At 42.5% G+C, this 19,940-nt stretch overlaps 1 protein-coding gene across 6 annotated transcripts in view; it reads right to left on the reverse strand.

Annotated features, from left to right (window-relative positions):
- Positions 1-2,124: 2,124 nt before the first annotated feature.
- LOC147022716 (ninein-like protein) overlaps positions 2,125-19,940 on the reverse strand; it is a 131,000-nt gene continuing 113,184 nt past the window's right edge. For all 6 annotated transcript variants that reach the window (XM_085887513.1, XM_085887512.1, XM_085887514.1 and 3 more), the window contains 2 exons: positions 6,700-6,825; positions 2,125-4,064 (listed from right to left, as the gene is read on the reverse strand). In XM_085887513.1, the coding sequence (XP_085743639.1) occupies positions 3,885-4,064; positions 6,700-6,825 (306 nt within the window). In that variant the 3' untranslated portion in view covers positions 2,125-3,884. The remainder of the gene's footprint in view (positions 4,065-6,699; positions 6,826-19,940) is intronic.

Genomic DNA, 19,940 nt, shown 5'->3' on the forward strand with positions numbered 1-19,940 from the left:
ATATCCTTGAATGGACTGAAAACTTTGATGGTTATCAATTGAACAATGAAAAAACAATTTACTATAATCTCAAAATGATATGTGGCTCAGGAGGTGGTCAGATGAGATCATTAAGAGAAGTTTATCATTTCGTAATGGCACAAAAGGGGTATCTTAAAAAATATAAAGATTCAAATGTTTTAGATGGGGATTATTGTGCAAAGAAAATTAAACTATTGAAGGAATTTGAGAATGAACAAATCTTTATAGGTTCAATGAGTGAGCTGATCAACCTCCAGGTTAAAGGGGAGACAAATAAATATACCTTGGGATAGCCTGGTTATATATATACAAAGCCTGGTGTTGGCTTAGTGGTTAGGGTGGCGGCTTGGGATCCCAGTGTCCCGAGTTCGAATCCCGCTCAGCTGCTGAATTAACACCAGGGGGTTGACTCAGCCTGTCATCCTTCCGAGGTCGGCGAAATGAGTACCAGTATACTGGTCCCGGTGTATGCCCCGGTTAGAATAGGTGTACCATATCCCTGTGTTGTAAGAGGCGTCCAGGAAGGGCATCCGACCATAAAACATTGCCTCACAAAAAGCCAAACCCCTGCACAGCAGGGAAAAACGGATAAAAAGGGGGTTTATTTTTAGGGAAAAAAAGGGAATCGCTGAAAATCCCCCATTCATTTACATGGGGAAAAGTGAGCTAGAACCAGTATATTCACCCTACTTATGTATATACATATACATATATATATATACATATATATATACATATATATATACATATATATATATACATATATATATATATATATATACATATACACATATACATATATATATATATATATATATATATATATATATATATATATATATATATACATATATATATATATATATATATATATATACATATATATATATATATGTATATATATATATATATATGTATATATATATATATATATATATACATGTATATATATATATATATATATATATATATATATGTGTATATATACAGCAGGCAGCAATAGGTAAAGCAAATAGGGTTTTATGTTGCATTTGGAGGGGGATCATTAATAAATCAAAAGAGGTCGTGTTAACATTGTACAGGAATTTGGTGAGGCCACATCTAGAATATTGTGTGCAGTTTTGGTCAGCATAACTCAGGAAGGACATAGATGCCAGAGAGAGGGTTCAGCGTCGGGCTACTAGATTGATTCCGTGCCGAGCTTGACTTAGCTATGAGGAGCGGCTGAAGGAGACAGGGCTTTCTACACTAGAAAGGAGGCGGTTACAAGGAGATATGAAAGAGATGTTTAAGATAATGAAAGGTAGAGATAAAATAAGTGCAGATTAATTATTCAACAGAGTAGACAGTAATAGGACCAGGGGCCACAGCCGAAGAGTAAAGAAGAGGAGAGTTAAGACGGTTGTAAGGCAGGAGACTTTCACTCAGAGAGTAGTTAATGCATGGAATGGCCTTCCTGGAAAGGTAGTGGTAGCTGAAACAGGAGATAAGTTTAAATTAGAAAGGTAGCTGGACGTTATGGAGATCGAGGGGTATAGGGATGTTGGCAGGACTTTGAGGTAGCTTCAGCATTGATGGGTGATTGTGTGCATGTGTAAGGAGTGCTGTTGGTGGGGGTCTTGTCAAGGAATGTTGTCTGGTTGATGTGTGTTTTTTTACTCAATCCCATGCCCCCTCCCCGAGGCGAAGTAGACAAAAAATATAAAATATATATGTATACATATATACACAAAAATAAATAAAATACAAAAACTACAAAAACTTAAAACAAATAAATTTATATATAACAAAAAAACACTGAAATAAATTTGCATTTTCTTCTTTGGATCTTGTGTTGATAAATTAGTATGGTGTTGATGTCAGGCAGGCATGATGGGCTGAATGGCCTCCCTCCACCTGTGTCTGATTTCCTTGTAAAGCGAGTCTTCACCATGAAGAGAAAGGGCAAAAAAACGATATTTCGCATGATATTTCAAAAATGTATTGGGCCCCGATATGTTCTCGTGGATCAGGCATTAAGTGGCGGAAGTATGCGCTCTACCAAGTGCCCTTCGAGTTCTATCTGTAAAACGACCACAATACGACTTGCACAGTATCATTCGCTGAAGGTTGCAAACGTTTAATTGTGATAATACAAATATTGATGGTCAGAAGTATCAGATAAAAAATAAAATCATCATAAATCTTTCCATAGTTCAAAACCCCTTCGTTGGAATAGTGGTATGGGCAAAATAAAGGTGGTCTATTCACTCCTCAGACGTATGAACAGTCAGTATTCAAGTTGGTACTTATTTCAAGTTCACTCGTATCCATCATCCAAATGAAAAGGAAATACGTGATTGATTTGAGGATATCTGACGTGACGCACTTACTGCCAATCATGTCCAATTGCAATTGCTAGCAAAGTACAGCAGCACTTGACTCAAACTTGCTCACAATTAATTCAGTGCAAAAAAAAATTTAAAAAAATGCTTCACTTTAGGCAAACCCAGAAAATGTCAGTTCATCCCCATTTCGCACAATTATTTATTTAAAATAACTGCTGAAACAGACACTGAAAGCTGCAGCTGCACCGAAGCAGAAAAAAAAAACCTGATTGTTTTGCCATGAATGCCATAAATATTAGGCATGATTAAATGTGGATGATTTAGCTTGAAAAACCTCAGAGTGACAAAAAGTTTAAATAACAAAAACGAGCAAAACAAAAACAAATATCCTTCAAATAAAAATGGTTGCTTCTGTTCTCATAGAAAAATAACTTTTATACAGATTTCGTTTCTGTATAAACAAAATAACTTAAGCACAGCTAAATTATCCAGGCTGACAGCACACCTTGGTTCCTCTGTTCTTCACTTAACCCCCTTCCTATGGAATCGCCTTCCAGAGGCCATTCTTCCCCACTCTTCCCGCCAAGACTTAAAAGCAGGCAGTGTACCACCACATCATGCCCCTCCTGACCCTTGATCTTTATTACGCACATTAACCTTTCATCAACCGCTCTGAACCCAACCCTCAACTTACTGATTGTTTCATCTCCTTCTCTCTCTTCCTTTCCTGTTTGTTTATCCCCTTGCTAGTTCTGCCAAATTATTGCCCCACTAACCCCCACTGCCAATCTAACCTTGCTCTTCCACGAGCCTCACTTTTGTTGAGAATAAGAACAAAAAACAAAAACAAAAAAAACGGATTTTGAAATTCAATGCATCGACATTATTCGCCGGAATCATGTGCCCAATACATAGGACACATAAATTCTTAAATTCAACAATCATAAAAATTCCTGACAACCTTTCTTCAAGCAGGACATTTTTGTGTTTCTCTGCAAGTTTCCTTTTTTGTGATGTTTTGTGTACAGAGTGCCAATTTCTTCGAGTTTAGTGTCAGTAACAAGGACAGATGTCATTACTCCAAAGTCCTGTTGCAGTGGTTTGGACAAGGATTGTAATTTAACCACAAGGATGGGGTGAAAGGGGAAAGGGGGGGGGGGCGGTCTCCACAATCCATGCAATATATCAACATCAAAACCTGCAGGGAAATGCAATTGCCTTGATGGATGATCTTTTTGTTGTTTGACACGCAACAGGCAGAATGCACCATGTAATCAAATTAAGTTTGCATTCTCACACTCAGGCCAGCGTTTGCCATGACACAATTACAGTTAAAACAAGAGTAAGACCAAGTCGTAAGGTTGCACTTAGTTACATATATATCGGAAGAACAACTTGAACCACCTTGGCCAGAATCGGAAACCAAGAATCACCAATGTTTATAACTCAACAAAAAACTGACGAGACCTGAGTTTTGTTCATTTTGTAGGTCCCGCACAGAAAGTCAGTGCAGCAACGGTGCTTTGGACCAATAGGTCAAAGGCCAGCAAGAATGTGCTCAGGTACAAGTCTACGCAGAAGTTTGTTGAGAGCAGACACCTTTTCTTCGAGCAGGATATTTTTGCGCTCCACTGTATGATTCCGTTGCTCCAACTGTTGCAGGGCCCGTAGGAGGCGTGCATTCTCCACGTACATGTCCTTGATATGTAGCTCAGCCTGTCAGTTACACGTCAGGTGCGAAGAGTTCATGTTTTTGAAGGAGAGAAAGAGGAGAGAAGGGATGTCAGACAAAGGAGAAGGTCCATGTGTGTTTAAAAGATAACACAAGCAGAGCAGTATGTAAAGTAAATTGAACAGTTGAGAGAAAATTCCAGGACAGCTACTTTTATGTCAATAAAGGTGGTGAAATTATCTCTATTATAATATCGAGCTTGCACACTAAAAACTCGGCTCGCCGTCACACGATCCCTACGAAATTGCTATGGCACTTAGCGGACATGCCGACAATGTTTGGGAAGTCTTGGCGTTCCATAGTACCACTTGTATTTCGCATAATGTGTATTTTTTCATTCCCCGTGTACGATCTGTCGTCTGCTACCAGCTATGTTGTACTGCTATCCCGTGCATGTGCATGGGTATCGCTAGTATATTGTATTGGAGAGCTGGAAGCAGAGGCTGAAGAAGAATTCTGTATTTGAGTTATCAAATTGGCCAAAAACAAGGAAAATACATTATGAATTTGGACCCCTGCTCTTCACATTGCAGTTAAGCCAACATTTGCCAGAACCCTTTAAAAGGTTTTTTTTGTTTGTTTGTTTTTTAATACATGCTCTAGGGTCATGGAAGAGCTATGACACGGAACAAAATCAGGAGGCAACACAACAAAGGGAACAACATGAGAAAGGGGAAACACCAACAGCAGGGTGGAGGGATAAAGTAGATGGAGATGGGCAAACAAGGAATGTAGGTAACGATGAGGGGTAAGGGAGAACGAACACAAAGGGAAGACAATATAGATACGTAAGCAAAAATTTGGGATGGTTGGGGGTGGTTTAAAAGGTGTCGAAAAGATTATGATTTTGGATCGGGGATGACTTGAGATGGTGGTGAACAGCTGTCTTGGAGACCTGGAGGGAAGAATGAGATTGAAGAAAGTATGGACGGTGGTTCTACAGGTGTGAAAAAAGAGGAATTAATGAGTGAGGTGAGCAGTGATTCTGATTTTTCCAGTTTCACTTGGAGGGGGTTGTTGGAGGACCATGTGCGTCCTGCAGATACCTGGGGGGAACAAAGCACGGAGAGGGCAGAGGGCGCAAGTCCAGAAATGAGGTGGAAGAAGACAGAGAGACCTATCAGCGATGATGAAGTGATAGGCCCACAGACTCAGCTTCATCACGAGAGATTCCAATGACATTGAAGGTCCTTGTTTCCATGGCATCAAGCTGAGCAAGAGGGGAGGCAGCGGAGCCAATCCAGTGGAGAGAGCTGGACTTCATCAAACTGCGGATGAAAGCCTTATTAGGAGCTCAGGTGTGAAGGACTTTGTGCGACGAAGGATGCCCAATTGGCATCTGCCATTGGATGGAAATTTTGAAATTTGGCTTGCCAAAGAGAGATCATGGCTGAGAGGGAGACCAAAGAGTTTGAGTGACTGAATCCCTTTGAAAGGGTTGTTAAGAAATTAGATGGAAGGATATGTGGTACGGTCCTTTCAGAGAGAGAGAGGGGGAGAGGGAGAGGGAGAGGAATGAGATTTCTCATGATTGAAAGACATGTTTAAAGTTTTTGACCAGTTTGTGATTTTGTCAAGATCTGAGGAGAGGAAAGAGGCTACTGCCTGTCTCTCAGAAGGATGAGAGATGTCACAGCAGAGAATGGAGTCATCAGCAAAGAGATGAGGATTTTCCAGTCAGTGAGATCATTGATGAAGATTAGGAATAATATGGGGCCTAAAACACTACCTTGTGGTACTCCAGCCTTGACAGGAAGAAGAGATGAAAGGGTTTCACTGAGAGCCACGTGTCTACGAGAGTGGAAGTAGTCAGTGATCCAAGAGTGGAGATTGCCTTGGATTGCATAGGCAGAGAGTTGGAGAGTAAGGCAGGATGCCGGATTGTATCAAAAGCTCGAGATATGTGCAGAGAGACGGCCCTGATCTCAGGTCTGACATTGAGGGCCTCCATCCATTATTGGGTGAGTAGAAGCAGCATGTCCAAGGTAGAGTGACAAGGTCTGAATCCGAATTGGTGATCTGAGACGAGGCTGTTCGAGAAAAGGAATGACTTTATGTCAATTGTGATGATAGATCCCATGACCTTGCTGATGATTGGAAGTAGGCTAATTTGACTGTAGTGAAGAGGATCCATTTCTGCACCTTCTTTATGTGATGCTGTGATGTTGGCAAATTTCCAAGCTTATGGAAGATGACCTATGGTAAATGACAGGGTGAAAATGGCAGAAAGAGGAAGTGAAACAGCAGCAAAACAGGTCTTGAGGATGTGTGAGCTGATGCCGTCCGGTCCAATTGCAGAGTCAGAGCCGATGGTTCCAAGAAAAAGCTTTTCCACCTTTTCAGGTGCAAAAGACAGAATTCAGGAGCAGTTGAGTATGACTGGGAAGAGTGGGTACAGAGCAAGAGAGGGGTAAGGGACACAAGATTTGGAAGGAAACACAGAATTGAGGCATTCGGCCTTCTCACGAGCGGAGTCGGATGGGGTGCCATTTGAAGTGAGGGAAGAAATGGAAGGGGAGCATACACCAGAGACAGACTTGACAAGACAACAAGCTTGTCAAACTTGTTAAAAGGAATATTAAAACTGAATATATATTTTAAAAAAATTAACGAACTAACGTTTTGCCTCGATTCCCATGGCCTTCCACCATATTCCTTTGTGATGATGTCCATCCTTGTCAATCCGACTGTCGTCTCTTCATCTATCGGTTTCCTTTCTTCCACGTGCTCCCGTTCTCCCATGTGCTGGAAAGAAAACAGAATAAGTCATGTGGCTACAACAAATGTCTTCGATTTTTTGTACATAGCCTGCACTGCTCTCCTTGCTATTTGTAAAGGAATAAACCAAAGCTTCAGGTACATAGTATGGCTGGATATATGGATTATAAAAGCACAATCTTTTTCATTTACTTTCATCTAAGGCTAATGGAGGAGCTTAAACGTAACAGATGCATGAAAAACAAGAAAAAGAGCAATCAGAGATTGCAGACCCTTGTCAGGACTTCTTTTGAGTGGTGTAGTTTTATATGTTTTAGGGTAAATCCAATATGGCTGCCAAACTATGTGACCTATGATATCATATGTCTGAACCTTTTGTTTATCATGGGCAGGCGGTCATACGTGTAAAGTTTTGCATCGATTTGTTCAGCCACTTCAGAGAAGAAGATTTTTGAAGGTTTTAAAAAAACAACAACAATATGGCCGCCGAATCATGAGACTGATGACGTCATGATTTTTCTTTCCTGTGGAAGATTTTATCCCAAGATGACCCTCAAAATGTTTCAGACTGATCGGATGTGGCAATCTACATTTGCAATTATTACATCATAATGAGGCACCGATGACATCACAAAAAAATCACTCATTCCCCATGAGGAGGACTTGCCATGCGCCAAGTTTCAATTTTTTCCTTAGTGCAGTTTCAGAGATAGAGGTCCAATTTTTCCCCTTTTTCCAATATGACTGCCATACCATGTGACATATGAGGTCATGATTGTCATTACAACATTCCACATGAGTAGTCACACCAATGGTGAAAATTTCGTCTCAATCCGACAAGCGGTTGCGGAGAAAGACACGAAAGTTCTGTGCGGCCAAACAAACAAACAAACAAACAAGCCGGTAGGCGCCGATGGGTCGCCGAGCATGGAAACTATAAGATAAAGAGCAAAATGGATGTCATATAGCGGATAGCGAATCACCTCAAGATTATGCATATCAAATCTCATCCAGTTCCATCTACTGATAACTACTCGGTTCCATTTGAATGAAAAGTACCGAAAATGCAGTTTGAAATCTGAAGTCCCCAAAGTTCGAGGGGGTGCTGTGGGTGAACAAAGATCTCAATCGAAAATCCGGCTTGATCGTTTGTGCACAATGTATTCCAGACGATTAGTGTGAATTTTCATGACCATCCGACCATAACCGTAGGAGGAGTAGCATTTGGCGTGAAGGCACCTCCAGCTCTTGCATATTATTGATTTTTGCACTAATTGACCTTTGACCCCTGACCGAAGCGAAATCGGTCAATATGTCCTGAGGCAAAGTTGTAGTACTCACTGAGTACCATGAACCTGCAAAGTTTCATTCGTATCGATGCACTCACCTGGTCGCAAGGGGGCCTTCAATTTTCGCCAATTTTCGCGCATACCCTAATTGTAGGGGGCGCTGCGGGTAAAGTATTTCATATATCATCAGAACCAGAATATATTTGATAGAGCATCACCTGTAGATCATTTGTGCCAAATTTCATAACCCTACGTGGGATAATGGCTTTCGGAATTAATTTCGCGTGAACGGTACCGATTTTGAAGGTTTTTCGGTTGTTGCGAGGGAACCAAAGCATCCCCAGCAACCATCACAATTTCCAAAGCACTTGGTCATAAGATGTACCTACCACCCAGATTTTTCTGGTGAGGAGGGTGTATGGATGTGGACACCAAGTAGGATTAAAAACAAAACCTGTCAAAGGGCGGAGGAGCTCCATGTGAGCCAACAGTCATCCATTTCTAGTGCCCAACTGCGTCTGCAGACATCCTCATGCAGTTCGGTTACTTTTTTAGGAGGTTGGTGGCATGATTTGAACTCTGGCCACCATAAAACACTTAATTCTGCAAAACCCACAAATGCAAAGAAAACTGAAAACACAATCCATGTGAGTAACTCCTGTGCTGCTACCCTTCAGAGGGCAGCTCACCAGATGACAGGATTGGGGCAAAGCCTTCGGGACCCCATTCCTTGATGATAGGTGGAAAAAACACAGGGTAAACTTTCTGGGTCAGATTGCAGTGGTGTGTGGTGAAGTGGTGCTGAGGAGTCGTCAACCAGACGGCAGTCTCCTTGGGTTAACCTGAGGTGGTCTCTTTGAGTGGGTGCCTGGAATGTCCTAGTCTTAACAGACATGTGTTGGTCCCCATGGGTCTGGAACTGTGAACTAGCACAGCACTAAGTTCCTTGTCTTTGCAAGATGCCATGGACTGAGATTGGCTGGTTCATGGTTTGAACACTGGACTTGGTATTTAAATGCTGGTGGTGTGGCAAAGGAGGTTGACGATGTGCTCGTTGATGGTCGTTGGAGGATGATCCAGAAATGCAGGGTCTTCCAGAGTGTTCATTTCCTCAATACCAACCACAGGCTTGTTCTAGCAACTCTGAAGTTGCAGCTCAAATCCAGGAGAATGGTACCATCCCAGCCAAGGCTGGATGTTGGCAAGCTCAAGAATGAGAGGGCAGCTGAGGAGTTTGCGAACAAGCTGAGTGGAGATTTTGGAGGTCTGGGAGCTTTGGGAGAACCTGAAGATTTGTGGAGTGCCTTAAAGCCCACCATCTTTGATATTGCCGGTGGATGTCTTGGAACTCACCGCAGGGCAAAGAAGAAGTTTGTCTCTCAAGGGACACTGGATACCATTGATCAGAGTCGCAGGGCCAGACTGAATGGCAGAACTGAGCTGTTCAGGGAGCTGAGGCGTAAAACTGTACATGTGCTCAGGGTGGACAAGGAGGCCTAAGTGCGAGGAATCTGTGAGTGGTTAGAACATCACCTGTGGTAAAGTGATTGTCGTCCTGCTTACAGGGTAATTTGAACAGTGCATTCCTCCAAGCCTGTCCCTCGGAGTACTGCAGTTAGAGCGGAGGGTGGTGGGCTCTTGACAGAGGAGTGAAGGCCCGCTGGCCCAGTTACTTTGAGCGGTTGTACCAGGCTGATCCACCAGCTGTCGAGATGGACGTCAGGGGTGTTACAATCCCTATTGCTGACCCTCCAATCAACTGTGGTCCACCTTCATTTGTGAAAACACAGGCTGCGATGAACCGGTTGAAATTGCGTAAAGCTCCAGGGATGTGTGGCACCCATGCTGTACTTCTCAAGGCTTGTGAAGATGCTGTACTTATGTCGTTGCATGCAGTTCTGTGCTCGGCCTGGAACACAGGCATCATCCCAACTGACTGGAAGAGGGGCCTTGTTGTTCCAATCTGGAAAGGGAAGGGTGATCGCCAAGGATGCAACAACAACCGAGGGGTGACGCTGCTCTCAGTGCCGGGCAAGGTCTTTGCTCGGATAATTCTCGATAGGGTTTGCCACCATCTGCTTGAGCAGCAGCGTCCAGAGCAGTCAGGCTTTACACCAAAGAGGTCAACGATTGACCGTATCCTTGCCCTTCGTGTCCTCACCGAACGCAGACGAGAGTTTCGGCAGGGGCTGCTTGCAGCCTATGTTGATCTCTGTAAAGCGTTCGATTCAGTGAATCGGGATGTCCTCTGCAGGATTCTTGGTCTTCGTGGGGTGCAACCAAAACTGCTCAATCTGATGTCTGAACTATACTCTGGTACTGAGAGTGCTGTGAGATGTGGTGGTACCATCTCTGAGTTATTTCCAGTTGTTCCTGGAGTTCGTCAGGGGTGTGTACCGGCTTCCACACTTTTCAGCACTTGTATGGACTGGATTCTGGGGAGGATGTCGGAGAGATCAAGCTGTGGTGCATCATCTGGGAATATGAGGAACTCTGACCTTGATTTCGCAAATGATGCAGTCACCTTTGCAGAGACTCTAGATATCCTTTTGGGGCCCTTGAGGTGCTGAATGAAGAGGCGGAGCTGCTGGGATTATGGATTTCCTGGGTCAAAACTAAGATTCAGGCTTTCAATGGCATCTTGGATGCTGCTGTCCTGTTTGTGCCTGTTTGTGGTGAGGATGTTGAGGTCACGGAGAGATTAACTTACCTTGGCAGTGATATTCATGTCTCTGCTGGCTGTGAGCCAGAGGTAAATAGACGTCTGGGTCGGGCTGGGGAGTCATGGATTCACTGGATCATTGGGTGTGGCGCTGCCGGTACCTGTGCGGGAGGACGAAAGTCTGAGTCTTCAGGTCCTTGGTGCTTCCAGTCTTGCTCTATGGATGCAAGACTTGAACACTGACCAGGGATCTGAGGTGGAGAACCAATTGCTTTGGTAGCAGGACTAGTTGGAGAATCCTTGGCTATTGCTGGTCAGACTTTGTGTCCAATGAGTGTTTGCTGAGAGAGACTCAAATGAGATTTGTTACCTGCACTGTCCATGAGCATCAGCTGCGGCTGTATGGACACGTGGCTCATTTTCCTGATGCTGATCCTGCTCACCAGATTCTCTCAGTGAAGGAGCATCTTGACTGGAGGAGGCAATGGGCCGACCACATGCCTCGTGGTTGCAGCAGGTGATCAGCATCTCAAGGAGGTGGTGATGGGCCAGGCATCTGCCTGGGGATTGCCAGACAAAGGCCTCAAAAGTACTGGCAGAAAGTGGATGCAGCGACTCGCTGCTCCGGTATGCTCCCATTCCTGACCCGATGATGGAAACGCAATAACCGCAAATTTGGAACCACATCTGCATTCACATTGTTCACTTCTGGTTAAAAAGTAGAACACAAGACTATAGCAAGCAATATTGCCAGAGAAAGGAAAAACGTTCAGAATGGCAACGAGGATGCAGATTTGCACCAAATGAATGATGAAAAATTAAAATGACCGTTTTTTTACAGCCATTTTTCCCTGCTGTGCAGGGGTTGGCTTTTTCTTGAGGCAATGTTTTTATGGCCGGATGCCCTTCCTGGTCGCCTCTTACGACACACAGGGATATGGTACACCTATTCTAACCGGGGCATACACCGGGACCAGAACACTGGTACTCATTTCGCCGACCTCAGAAGGCTGCAGGCTGAGTCAACCCCCTGGTGTTAATTCAGCAGCCAACGGGACTTGAACTCAGGACGCTTGGATCCCAAGCCGCCACCCTAACCACTAAGCCAACACCAGGCATAGCAAATGAATGATGGATACGTTAAAAGTACGTGGATATCACAAAAGCACAACCAAAAATAGGACCACTGGACCAAAAATAGTATAATTCTGACTGGTGGGTCTGGTGAGGAAGATTTTTGAAGGAGTTCACATGATTTTCCAAATATTTTACCTAGTCCGCCATTTTGACACATTTCCGGTCATGTGATTAGCATGACCTCCGCAATTTAACATGACAACCCTGTCCTCATGTTGCAACCCAAATTTGGGAGCATCCTGACAGGTGCGTCTGGAGAAAAATATTTTGGAAGGAATTAAAGCAATTTTCCCAAAAGTTGACCAAGTCTGCCATTTTGACACACTTCTGGTCATGTGATCCGCATGACTTCCACAATATTATGAACATCCCTATCCTGCCATAACGTTGCAACTCAAATTTGTTTGCATTCTGACAGGTGCGTCGCGAGAAGAAGATTTTAGAAGGAATTTGTGGGACCGCCATTTTGACACACTTCCGGTAAAGTAATTGGCATGGCCTCCACAATTTAACATAAGGACCCTGTCGTCATGTCATAACCCAAATCTGGTGGCATTCTGACTGGTGGGTCTGGAGAAGATTTTTGAAGGAATTTACACGATTTTCCTAAACATTGACCTAATCAGCCATTTTGACACACTTCCGGTCACGTGATCCATATGACTGTCACAATTTAACATCCCTGCCCTGCCTGGCCTAAGGTTGTAACCCAAATTTGGTAGCATTCTGACTGGTGGGTCTGCAGAAGATTTTTGAAGAAATTTACTAAGTCATGTGATAATTTTGACATACTTAAAGTCATGTGACCGGAACAAGCTTCGCTATTCCTGTTGCCAGTCAGGAGAGGAACGTTGCTGCAAAATTTCAGCCGGATTGGCCCAGCAGTTTGGCGGGAGAAGTTTAAATATGAGACATACGGATGGACGGTGCACAATGAGAATACCTTAACTGGGATATATATTCCAGATAAGCGAAAAATCCAAATAAGCAGTAAGCCTATCATATGCACACTGGCTGCACTTATTCGAGGAGCAAATGCACAGCATGTGCAACGTTTGAACCTCGGATTAACTGGGACAAGGATTGCCATGCTTGTCTCGCCTCGATACACCTCTCAAGGACAGGAAGGAGTAGAATGAAGAACTAGTCTTGCTGGTGAAGGCTGGTGTCGATCTGCGTCGGTGGATATTTTGAAATGTTTCACATCTTCAGAGTTAAAATATATTTTTTTTAATTACAATCTTCTTCTTCTTCTTTCGGCTGCTCCTGTTAGGGGTCGCCACAGCGGATCATCCATATGATCCGCATTGTGATTTTGCACATGTTTTACACCGGATGCCCTTCCTGACGCAACACTGGTCGCCTCTTACGACACAGGGATCTGGTACACCTATTTTAACCGGGGATATATTTTTTTATTATATATTTTTTAATTACAATCTATTATCTTATTTTAAAGCCAGGTGTTGGCTAGGTGTTTAAGGTGGCTGGCTTCTGATCTGAGGGTCTTGAGTCTAAGTCCCTGTCGTCGTTGAATGAACATCAAGTGGGTCAATAAGGTTTTCACTCTTCTGTATCACATCCTCATTTATGATTGTCATTGGGATGATACGCACGCACCTTTCGCGTTTTCCTTCCCTTTGGTGTAGGTATGTTGTTTGTGGTGCCTCACCCAGCACGTTCTCCAATGACTGCAATCCAGGGTCATGAACGAACGTACAGGTCAGCTACCACTCAAATGGATCTTTGTCAGTTGGTTTCTGTGTCTTCTCAGTGGTGTTACAATGACCACATCAACAGCGTATCATTTTTGAAACTTGTCTTTCGAATAAACAGATACAAAGTCAAATGAGGAAGTTCACCATCACATACAATGTGCAACTCCGATTCCCATGTTGAGTTGTTTCCGGCAGCCCAGTTCTGCCGGCACAACTCACGTGTGTTCACCTCGTCCTTCAGGGCTGTCGATCCTTCGATTGCCGTCTCGGTATGCCCTCTCGCACGCTGGCCCATCCAGGTGATTTCAAGAGATCAAAGGAATTATTTCCCCATACACAATCTTCATGAGTTTTAATCAACCTGATTATAATTGGCTCCATGCGCAAACAACCGCTCTGCACATAAACATCTCATTCACGCATCGAGTACAGGAACAATCGAACACAGGGCTCATCACATGTCACCTGTCTACACCTCCCTCTATTGGGTTTATATAGTATCACAGAACAATCATGTGCATTCCAGCAAATGCGATTCTTGTCCATACTGGAAGCTTTGTCTGAGAATATTCCAGCACCTCCACAAATCTCACCAGGCAGCTTACAGTACAATACTGCCATCTACAGTCAAAATTAGGTCATTACATCAAGCAGCTAAAATTACAATTTAGTGCTCCGTGGTAAAATAAACTTGTAACATGTAACTGTCCATTTTAATCATTCATTTACAGGCATTTAGCAATGTTTAAATTTACCATAACATCTAGCTTTTAACTGACACTTATATGTTCTGAAGTTCTGGGGAAGTGGTGTCCCGATGATTGGATTATCGACTCCATAAACAGGATGTGTGGTCACATCTGTGAACTCATTCATTGGCATGTCCCCAAAGCTATCAGAAGCAGATTCAGCTTCACAAAGACTGCTTCCTTTTGGCCCTTCCTTCCCCCAGGAAACATTTCATCTGCTGCAATTTCAAATTGTTAAAGCGAACCTGGCATGCTGCCGAATTCCCTTTGCAATTTTATTTTGAAAGGGTGTGGTGTGGCACGAGATAGTGAGCAGAGTGAATCTGTCAAATCTTTGAAAGAGTGATGCTAAATTTGATCATGTTCAGAGTTGACAATAATAATAATAACTAGAACTGCCACTTTATAACTGCTGGCAGTGATGACCGGGTACCCAGACGTCTGGCTTTGATACAACATGAGACTTAAATGATAGTTGCAAAGTTTCCCTTCGATAGGATAAGTGGTTCCACAGAAAACATTATTTAATAGTGATACAAATACAGCCCTGCTTCGATACAGCGCGGGACTGACGAGTAACAAACTGGGTAGCACAAAGTGTTCAATCTATTTATTACGTATGCAGTTAGCCCTTTTTCCTGGGGACATTGTTGGTATCAATTGAATTGCTTTTCCTACACCCTCAAATGCATGCAGGTGCAGCAAAATGAGCCTTCTGGAAAAAAAAGAATCTAAAAGTTCTCAGATTCAAATAATTAAGTAATTCTGGCTGCCAAACCGTGTGGCCGATCGGATGAAATTTTAAACCTATGTTGCACATGTCGGCGAGATATAATAATTATGAAGTTTCACATATATTGACGCAGTGGTTCCAGAGTAAATATTACTTCATATTTCCCCTTCAATCCAACATGGCTGCCAAACCATGGGGCCGATCAAGTTGAAATTTAAACCCTTCATTCCACATGACTGTTCCATCATTACTGTTAAGTTTCACATTTCTTGATGCAGCAGTTCCAGAGTAAACATTAATTAATATTTTTCCTTCAATCCAATATGGCTGCCAAACGATGTGTTGTACATCAAAAGGAGGGGAGAACTTTTTGTTCATCAAGGAGAGGCAGTCACACATGTAGAATTTCGCCTCAATCTGTTCAGCCATTTCAAGGAAGAAGACTTTTAAAGTTATTAATTTTCAATCCAATATTGCTGCCGTACCATGTGACCTATCAATTTTATTCACCAACAAACTTATATTCACTACCCTTGAGCAATACTTTTGTGAAGTTTCCCCTTGATCTGTCGAGCCGTTCTGTGGAAGAAGATGTTTGAAGGTTTTTGGGTAAATTCCATATGGCCACCAAACCATGTGACCGATCAATTATAAATTAACAAACTTGTGAAAGGATGTGTTGGGGAAAGTGTTTGTGAAGTTTTGCCTCAATCTGTCCAACCATTCTGGCGAAGATTTAAAAAATTTACTAATTTTCAATCCAAGATGGTTGACGAACCATGTAACCTATGACATCATAAATTTACATTCTGCTTCTAATGGTGGAGGGGAACACGTGTGTGACGTTTTGTGTTAATCGGATAAGGTGCGTTTTTCTATCCAAGATGGCCACCAAACCATGTGACTTGTGACATCATAATTTTTACTCTGTGCGCCAACAATTTGGGTTAGATGACAGTTGTAAATTTTTGCTTCGATGGGTTTCGCAGTTCAAGAGAAAACATTATTTAATATCTTTCTTAAATCCAACATGGCTGCAAAACCGTGACCTATCAATTATTCATAAACAAACTTATATCCCCCTACCCAAGGAGAATATATTTGTGAAGTTTCCCCTTGATCTGAACAGCCGTTCTGGAGAAGATGTTTGAAGGTTTTAAGGTAAATTCAATATGGCCACCAAACCATGTGACCTATCAATAAGAAATTAACAAACTTGTAAAAGGATGACATGGGGAATGTCTGTGTAAAGTTTTTCCTCAATCTGTCCAGCTGTTCTGGAGAAGAATATTAAAAAACAAAATTCAAAACAAGATGGCTGCCGAACCAAGTCACCGATGACGTCATAATAATATTTTTCTACGGTGAATTGCTGTGTAGATGACACTCAATAAATTTCAGATTTTTCCCACGCAGTGTTCTACTTGACGAATTTTCACCGGGATACCGCTTCACCGATGACGTCACGAAAAATCACCCTTTTTCCCCATGGGGAGTTCATTAAAATGTATGAAGCAAAAATCTTTTTCATAGGACGGTTTCAGAGATGAAGAGGTCCAAAGTTTTGAGTTTCTTTCAAGATGGTGCTCGTACCACGTGACCTATGACATCATAATTATCAATTATGCATGCTTTAAAAAAAGATACATACTCTGGTGAAAAATTTGTGTCGATCGGATTTACGGTTCCCAGGAAAATGATTTTTAAAGCGAAAAAAACCCGAAAATTGCCGGCGGAAAAAAAAAAAAGAGAAATAAGGAAAAAATAAACAGAAAAGAACAATAGATTACCCAGTCCATTAGACTGGGTTCCCTAACTAGAGGCGCTATGCTATATAACTGTGAGCAGTTATAGCCAGGTACCATGCCCCTCCCCTCAACACTTTGATCGGACACCTGACCCAAAACTTCATCTTTATCCAGAGAAAACATGATTTAATTTTTTTCTTCAATCCAATATAGCCACCAAACCACATGACCTATCAATTATTCATCCTCACCTGCCTCTTCCCACCCCAGTCCCCCCGGACTCACACCCCACCCCTTCCTCCTCCCTCCCGAGTCCCTCTGGACACCCACCCCACCCCTTCCCTCTGCCATCCTACTCCTTTCCCTGTACTCTCAAACCCCACCCTTTCCCCTGCCTCCTCCACCCCTTCCTCCTCCCATCCCAGTCCCTCCAGACTCCCACCTCACCTCTTCCCTCTACCACCACAATCCCTCCTGACTCCCACCCCACCTCTACCCCTCCCACCACAGTCCCTCCAAACACCCATGCCACCACTTCCCCCTCCCACCACAGTCCAGCCGTTCTCCCACCCCGGGCTCCCACGTTTGCAGAGGGGAGGGAAGGTGTGGCCTGCAAAATAGGCGGTGCTTACAACCCACCCACCCAAAGACACAAACAGCTCTCTGCAGTTCAATACAAAATGATTTATTGGGTATGATAAAATAATTATTTCTCTGAAACCGAATAATCTATTAATACTGGATTTGCAGTGATAACCAACTACCCTTGCTGTATATATTATATTTAACAATGACGTCGTCATTCACGTGGTTTGGCAACCACATTGGTTTCAAGAAAAATATTACAAAATTATATTTCGGAAACCACTGTAGCGATCGATTCGACACTTTGCAGTTATGATCCACTACCCTTGCTCCATGTAATGTGATGTGATTTATATCAATGCGTTAAGTGGTTTCAGAAAAAACGGTTATTAAAGTTTCAGTTTTCAAACAAACATGGCTGCCAAACCACGTGACCTATGGCAATGAAAATTTGCACTGTGCCCATGATTGGGAAGAGAATGACGTGTGTGAAGTTTTGTCTTGGTCGGATAAGGTTCGTATTTCTATCCAATATGGCTGCCACACCACATGATCTATGATGTCATCATTTTCATATTGTACGTAGCAATGGTGTTTGATGATATTTTGGTAAATTTTGCTTTGATCAGATAAGCGGTTCCAGAGAAAACATTAATTAATATTTTTCTTCAATCCACTATGGCCGCTGAACCACGTGACCTATCAATTATTCTTTTTCACCCTAGTAACCCCAAGTCATGGGGAACATGTCTATGAAGTTCCACTCAATCTGTCCAGCCATCCGAGAGAAGAAGGTTTTCGAAGGTTTTAGGGTAAATCCAAGATGGTTGCCAGATCATGTGACCAACGACATCAGAGTTATCAAACTCTATTCAGCATGACTATTCAATCATTTGTGTGCAGTTTCACTTCAATCTCTTAAGCGGTATTAGAGAATTTTTTTTTAACAATATGGCTGCCAAACCACGTGACAGATGACATCATGAATTGAATAATTTAATTTCTATTTGGTCATACATTATGTGTATGAAGTTAGATTTTTAGGACAAGAATATCAAGTAAATCCATTTTGGCTGCTCGGCCACTTCACGTATGACGTCATCATTACAAGGATCTTATTCCCCATTGGCAGTTGAATATAACGTGCTAAGTTTCAAATTTTTCTGATTAGCGGTTTCAGAGATACGATTTTTAAATTTTGTTTTGTTTAATGCAAAATGGCTGTCATACCACATCACCTATGACATCATAATTATCATTAAAATATTCTCCATGGGGGATGGGGGCGGTCACTCCTACCCGAAAAATTTTGTATCAATTGGATAAGCAGTTGCTGAGAAAAAAAAATGTTGAATAAATAATCGAGCAAAAAAAGCTGAAAAAGGGACGAAGAATAACAATAAAAATTTCCCCTGTGTGGGGGTGACGGTCATCTCTATAATACCACAAGTTGTCAATGTTCAGTTATGACGAAGACGACTGCTGTTAATCAAGCTGCGTAGTTTGGTTAAAGATGACTTGGCATTTTGGCGCACGCGCACGAAGTTATATTTTGAAAATAAATGCCGACGTTTATATTTCGGGTTTTGAAACTTTTGCACCTTCGGCGGAAAATGTATAAATATACAAGGTCAGCTGCTATGCAATGACACCATTCACTAACTTCTACCATGCCCAGTCGAGAATATATAGCATCCTGAAGGTAGGGCAGTTTTTGCAAACTTTGAAGTAACGTGACGTGAAAACGAAAGCGAAATTCGAAAATCCGTCCTGACCAAATTTAGATATAGTCCCATAGATTCATATGCCACAATCAAATTCAAGATCGCTTGAGAAATGTAGGAGGAGATAGATTTTGAAAATCGTCATTTTCGCATTTTTTGCCAACTTTGAAGTCACATGACACGAAAACGAAAGCGAATATCGAAAATCTGGCCCGACCAAAATTTAGATATTGTCCCATAGATTCATATGCTACAATCAAATTCAAGATCGCTTGAGAAATGGCAGAGGAGATAGAATTTGAAAATCGTCATTTTCGCAACTTCAAAGGCCTCGTGACCTTGACCTTGACCTTCGGTGACCTTGAAAGTCATACCATCGTGTACGTCTCGACCTCTATCAGGATCACTAATGACCAGATCTCTCGCTTAAACTTCATTGTGGACGGATGGACGGATCGAAGGACATCGACACCCATATTATTAGGTCATGCTCGAAGAGATGACCTAAAAAGAAACAGAACAGAAACAATAGGGTACCACAGCCTGGAGGATAATGGTACCCTAATAATCATTCCTTTCACATTGTCAGGTGCATCGGGCTGCTGAGGCAGTTTCATTGACTTGTCGGCCTTTCTTCGTTCGTATGCAGCACTTGGCTGCGGGGTAGCATCATTAGCTGTGGGCGTGGCTGTGCCACTGATGCAATGCCATCTTCTGGTTTGGGCAGGAATTTGTCATTTGTTCATGGTGCCGGCACAAACTCTTCAAAAGGATGCCAAGGCATTTTTAACGTCCAC

This window comes from Eptatretus burgeri, chromosome 7 (assembly GCF_056783735.1).
Source record: "Eptatretus burgeri isolate ZD-2024b chromosome 7, Ebu_testis_v1, whole genome shotgun sequence".
Taxonomy (NCBI): Eukaryota; Metazoa; Chordata; class Myxini; order Myxiniformes; family Myxinidae; genus Eptatretus; species Eptatretus burgeri.